The 6,000-nt window shown below is 35.7% G+C and overlaps 1 protein-coding gene across 2 annotated transcripts; it reads right to left on the reverse strand.

Moving 5' to 3' along the window:
• Window positions 1-767: 767 nt before the first annotated feature.
• LOC107779866 (glycerol-3-phosphate dehydrogenase [NAD(+)] 2, chloroplastic) lies at window positions 768-5,760 on the reverse strand. Of its 2 annotated transcripts, none has more exons than XM_016600361.2 (9): window positions 5,403-5,760; window positions 3,905-4,041; window positions 3,493-3,598; window positions 3,094-3,295; window positions 2,936-3,023; window positions 2,053-2,200; window positions 1,600-1,749; window positions 1,374-1,523; window positions 768-1,253 (listed from the first exon to the last, which is right to left on the reverse strand). In XM_016600361.2, the coding sequence occupies exons 1-9, from the start codon at window positions 5,691-5,693 to the stop codon at window positions 1,239-1,241; spliced, it is 1,287 nt and encodes a 428-aa protein (XP_016455847.1). In that variant the 5' UTR covers window positions 5,694-5,760; the 3' UTR covers window positions 768-1,238. The 2 variants fall into 2 exon arrangements, with proteins under 2 accessions (XP_016455847.1, XP_016455848.1); XM_016600362.2 differs by having other exon boundaries at window positions 3,905-4,037; window positions 5,403-5,739.
• Window positions 5,761-6,000: the final 240 nt, after the last annotated feature.

Consider the following 6,000-nt stretch of genomic DNA (forward strand, 5'->3'; position numbering starts at 1 on the left):
AATTTTTTTAAAAATAGTTTGTTATATTTCAGATTTCCATCAATTGACTTAAAAAAAAATTCATGACCCAATATAATTAGATAAAATATTGTGAGTTAACAAAAAATTATGTAATAAAGAAACTAAGATAATCCATCATTATAACAATTTTATCTGGCAGTATAGTGTAGACTGTAGACACATCAGGAAAGATAGAAAGTCATTTTTTATTTTTTTGGCTAATTCAATTTTCATAGAAATGCTCTTTCTTTCGGACAGGAAATCATATATTGCATAGAGAGAACCTTTATAAAAAATACAACGCATTACAGCCTTAAGGTTAACTTTCTCTTCCAAATTCAAAGAAAAACAAACAACAGAGGGGAAAAAACAAAGAGGTTTGTCATTGAATGTCATAAAATCGCTTGACACAGAATAATATGCGTCTTGATACTTCTAAAGTGATTTGGTTTATTATAAGAAAAGATACATAATGGCCTCAAATTTAAATGACAGCTAATACTACTCAATAATTCACTAAACTAAATTAAATGACAACTCCTAATGTTCAAAATGATTATAACAAAGGAGAAAACATAACTTCCAAAAGGTAAATCTACATGATTTGGTTAAGGAAAACTAAGACAAGTTATATTTGCCTTAAATATGTGAAAGCATAGTCCTAACTCCTAAGGTTTTACACTAACATTAGCGTACTATCAGATTACAAAAAGAAAAAAAAATCAGCTGACAGAACACTCTTATGCAAAAAAATTGAGACTACAAATCAAGAATTGTAAGTTCCTTCAAATATAGTCATTCAAATAGTGTTATTGATGACTAATTACAAGCTCCAGCTTGACTCGAATTTTTAAATCATACTTGGGCATGTATAACTATTAACGTGGTGAAAGAACTCAAAGACAGATTTGGTCACAACCATATAACTTGGAGACTGTCAGCTGAGACGAATCTAAGATTTATACTTAGATGGTTTAGAATGAATCTAATACTCGCACAAACGTTAAAATTTTTGCATATGTACTTATGGCGAGCCGAAAGCAATAGATTCAGATTTAAGTTGAACCCATGGAACACGCTCTATGTTCGCCTCTGACTGTCCGCACTGTGCAGCCACTAAACAGGCAAAGATCCTTATGATAGCATCTTAATTTTGAGCCTCAGGGAGCAACTACGCCATTCACGGGTTGTATTTGTGTTAAGCAGCTATCGTCATCTTTCTAATGCCAGTGCCTTGTTTAAACTTCTTCAACCTGCATATTAGAATCAAAACAATTGGCAGTCAGTAATACAGGTTGTATAAAAGTGTTTCTAGAGTCATATTGACATGAAAATGTCCCTTTTAGAAATTGATTATTAAGCATGAGAGCAACCTGAGGGAGATTCATCAACTCAAAAACAGCTTTTGTGGGCGTTAGTTCGTTGTCGATAATCCTTGCAACTGCTGTTAAAACTGGCATTTTAACCTTGTACTTTTGCGCTAAAGCAATCACAGCTCCAGCTGTTGTAACCCCTTCAGCTACCTAAAAATGTAGTAGCTGTTAAGGAGATAGAACAGACAAAACCACAAAATGCCACAGCATCAATATTTTTTTATACCTGATTCATTGAACTAAGTATATCGTCAAGTTTTTCGCCCGATCCCAGACGAACTCCAACTGTTCTGTTTCTTGAAAGGCTCACAAAGCATGTGAGCATAATATCTCCAGTTCCTGATAGACCAGTTAATGTTGTTGACTTTGCACCCATCTTTAATGGAAAGAGATTAGTGTCAACCAGTATTTTAGGATAAAGATAATCAAGCATTCAAGCTGATAGTTCTAAATCACAGCTTGTTCAGAAAATATGAACACGTCGACTTGATGCTTGAATCGATAGCAGCAAAAATACTTGGGAACAGAACACGGAACCTTTATAGCAGTGCCTAATATCTCATACATGGAATTGATGCTTGAATTATAATAATCAGTCAAATAGCTGTTTGAAAGTCATGTGGAAGATTAATAGACGGAAAATGCAGAAACTTCTAAGATGTGATTAAAGCCAACTAACCTTTGTTGCCAACCATCGAATTTCAGAGCAACCTTGTGAAACAAGAGCAGCCATGGAATTGTTACCAAGATTTAGTCCTTCCACAATGCCAGCTGCAATTGCCAACACATTTTTCAATGCACCTGCAATTTCAACCCCTGTAACATCACTGTAACATCAGGAGTTACAAGCAAGCATTTGGAGTGCAAAACCTTTACAAATGTTAACTTTGTTTGAACGTACTCCAGACACTTCTACACATAGTAGGTAACCAGGACTAGGTGCAACCAGACCATTTATCCCCCCTGGAATCCAACAGCAGAAATTGCATTAATTACAGTGTATCTAATTTTGTACAGAGGAGAACCCTCTGCACAACTCTCCTTCCCTCCAAAAGAAAGAAAGGGTGACACTGGATCTAGCATTGCACGCTGAAGAAAGCAATCTTCTTCTTTTTTTTTTTTTTTCATTTATCAGCAGAACTTCAATACAATCCATAATAGTTTGAAATATATGCTCCTCCGAAACAGATGAGATCCAATCAGACAAAAGACATCAGAGCTTTAACAATTAAAACTTTATAAAACAAAACAAAAACTTTGACGAGTTACTTATTTTTTTAGAATCAAACTTTAATACTTCATAATATTTCATAATGTTGCTTATAGAACAAAAGAATTCTTATTTCCAGCTGATGATCCTTCAAGGTTCAAGAAATCCACCCAAAATATCCAAGGTAGGATAACCATCAAACATATCCTATTAGAGCACTACAATGTTATGTTTCTCTTGAAGATATGGGAAGACAGAAAAGGGGTGTCAAGAAGTCCCCTAGCTGTAGTGGTAAGATTCTATGATAGACTTGCAATCAAAATGTTACTGCTCTGATCACTGATTGAAATACCTTGATGTGTTGATTCTCAGGTTTCTACAAGCCATAAGTTGCTGAACGGAATTTGCCATCTTTTTGTCTTTTGTAGCTACTACCATTGCTGCACAACCAAAGCAAGGCTTATTTTTGAACTTCAAGACAAAATAAATTCTCAAAACAGTCCAAACAACCTGTTGGTAGTTCATTCATCAGCTCTAGTGCAAAGGAAGGACCAGATAGAGCAACATAGGGTTGGCGAGGATTTTTCAGTGCTTTGGGAATTATCTGAGACATTGTTCTTAATGTGTTTAGCTCCAAACCCTTGCTGAGAGATATGAAAGGCAAGCCTGGATCAACATGGTTGGCAATTTCCTCAAGGAAGGATGAGCTGAACTGCAATAAGATATAATTGGTAAATGCACCTCAAGGTCAAACTAGAGAGATCAAGCAATTCAGAATAAATGGACAAGCTTCAGCTTCAAATCCAAGCAAATAAGAACTAGGACATGAGATAATAATTTTGCTTCCATGGTTCCAGCAGAGTTCATAGCACTATAAACAACGTTGAACTAAGAAAACATAAAATATACCTGAACAGGTACAGCATGGAAGCAAAAATCTGCACCTAGCAGAGCAGCTTTTGCATCTGTAGTTGCAATGACATTTTCTGGTAGCTTGTGCTGTGGAAAATATTTACTGTAGCAAAAGAGAAAGGAAAAGGTTACGAAGCAAAAAAATGATAAGAAATACCTAAACTGGCAAGCTTTGCCTATTAACATGAAAACCCAGCAGATCAAGAACATCTCTCTCTCTCTCTCTCTCTCTCTCTCTATATATATATATATATATATATATATATATATATATATGCACTCGCCACCCTTTTTATCTGATGGACTGAGTGGAATTAGCTGGGAGTTTGGGTCCCGTTGATAGCTATGCTTCTGTTTATGTTAAAAACCTAAAGTATATACAAGACCAGAATTAACGTCAAAAGCTCACCAATTACGGTGTTCCTCGTTTATTGATCGACAAACTTGAGGATCTCTTACAAGCATATTCACTTCCAACTGGGACTTTCTCGTTGCAACATGAGCAGCCATTGCTGTTCCAAAAGATCCACCTCCAAGAACCACTATCTAGGACCAACGGATATTAAAAAGTGTATCAATCAGCACTAAAATTAAATTCACCCAACCCAAGAACCATCAACAAGGGGGAAATGGAAGAAAAGAAAGAAGCCAGTAAACTTAAGAACACAGTTTTTCAACTTCTTTCTTTCTGCAGCAGGGGTGGGAGGCATTTCATTTCTAATTACTTGATGATCTAGGGATTAATTGAAGTTGAAAGAAGGATACCCCCTTTTCGTCGTGGATTCTCAGGGGTATTCTTGAATTAGAAATCATAAGTGAGCGGCTAGAGGGAACCTTTCTGGTTTTTAAACTTTCTTTCATATCTAAGCAGAAAAAATTCAAAAGTAGTTCTACCCTCCAGTGAAAATAAGTAGAAAAATGTTCATGTTCTAGACTAAGCATTTTAAGATGTGCATAAAATGGGAAAGGAAATTACTACAATGCTGAAGCATAACATAAAGAAGTCAAACCGTAATAGGGCACCTAAAGAGGGGGGGGGGGGGGGTGCAATGTTTAAACACAATAAGAAGCAAAGGTGCCAATGCTTCTAGTACACACAATATTAGCAATGAATACAATTTCTGTAAGAAGATACGAGAACTAAGCCAAACAAGTATTTACTATTTAGCTTGTGGTGATTCTCTTAGGTTGATTAGAAGTCAGTCTAAGCTATTTTACTGCCACCTTTTCTTGGCTCTAATGTCAATGTTGATACATCAGTGCTCTTAATGGAGAGTTGGAGACCTTTGTTTTTATGTTGCTTTTCTTTTTTATAGAATTAATAAATTGTTTCTGCTTTTAGAGGGGGAAAAGAATAAAAGAAGGAAAATGGATAAGAAAGTAAAAATGAAAATCGTTCTCAAGGAAATACTATCAGTAAAAAGAATTTCTATTTCTTGCTCATCATAGGCAGTGGAGAGAGATACTTACTCCTGTCTCATTTTGTCATTCTCACTTCCGATATATGGAAATTTGTTACTACAGGAAATTTGCTAACTAACTAGTTTCTCTTCTCATCTTTCCATTGAAGAAAATAATAATAAAAGGCAATGAAGCAGAAAAATAAAATCGAAATGATTAACAGCAAAAATGATTATCCCTCACAATCACAAACTTCAGAAATTATACTAGGTTATAGACTAGAACATGAAAAGCAATAAGTTCCAGGTCAATTCTGGTTTCCCCTATTTCTACCAAGAAAAGTTCATAGTTCACACAGCAATAATCATGCACCAGTATCTTAAAGTTACAACAAAACAAAACTAGAAGATTCCATAAAAGATGGAAAATTGTGAAAAGCGTATTTTCATACAATATACATGGAGTGAAAAATGCAGGGAAATTAGGAAAGTAAAAGAGGTAAATACCTTATTAGTACGTTCAAGGACATCAGTTTTGGCCTTAGAACGCAAAGAGCGAGACCAACGAACCAGCTTTTCCCAAGCCAACCGGACAACTCTCCGGCGTTCTCTTGGGCCATCAAGCGATAGTGCAAGGCTTTCTGGCTCCGGCTCCGGCTCCGGCGACAGATGCTCTACAGCTCCGGGGGCGGCAGAAATGGGTTTGAAAAAAGAGTTGGTTCGGATATAGAGATTATGGCGATGAGAATGAAAAGGGATTGAAGAATTAACAAAAGGCGGCTCTAATAGCAAAGTCATTTTTGCTGCTGCTTTTGCTCTACACAATTTGCTTATACTTGCTCTTTATTTCAGCCTTTGGGTGTTTCCATTTTTTAGAGATGTTTCTTTTCAGCGTTCTATCCAATCTTTGCTTTTCACGTGGCGCTCTTTCCACGATCACTTTTTTTCTCATTTTGTTTTGGGTCCAGTCCACGTTCATAAATGAGGTGTCGTATAAATACTCTGTTTTACTTGTCCAATACATTAAAAAAATATTTTGACTTTTACGTATTCATTTTAGCAAATCAAGAAAAAAATAATTTTTTTTTCTTATTTTACTCTTATC

Source organism: Nicotiana tabacum, chromosome 4 (assembly GCF_000715075.1).
Source record: "Nicotiana tabacum cultivar K326 chromosome 4, ASM71507v2, whole genome shotgun sequence".
Taxonomy (NCBI): domain Eukaryota; kingdom Viridiplantae; phylum Streptophyta; class Magnoliopsida; order Solanales; family Solanaceae; genus Nicotiana; species Nicotiana tabacum.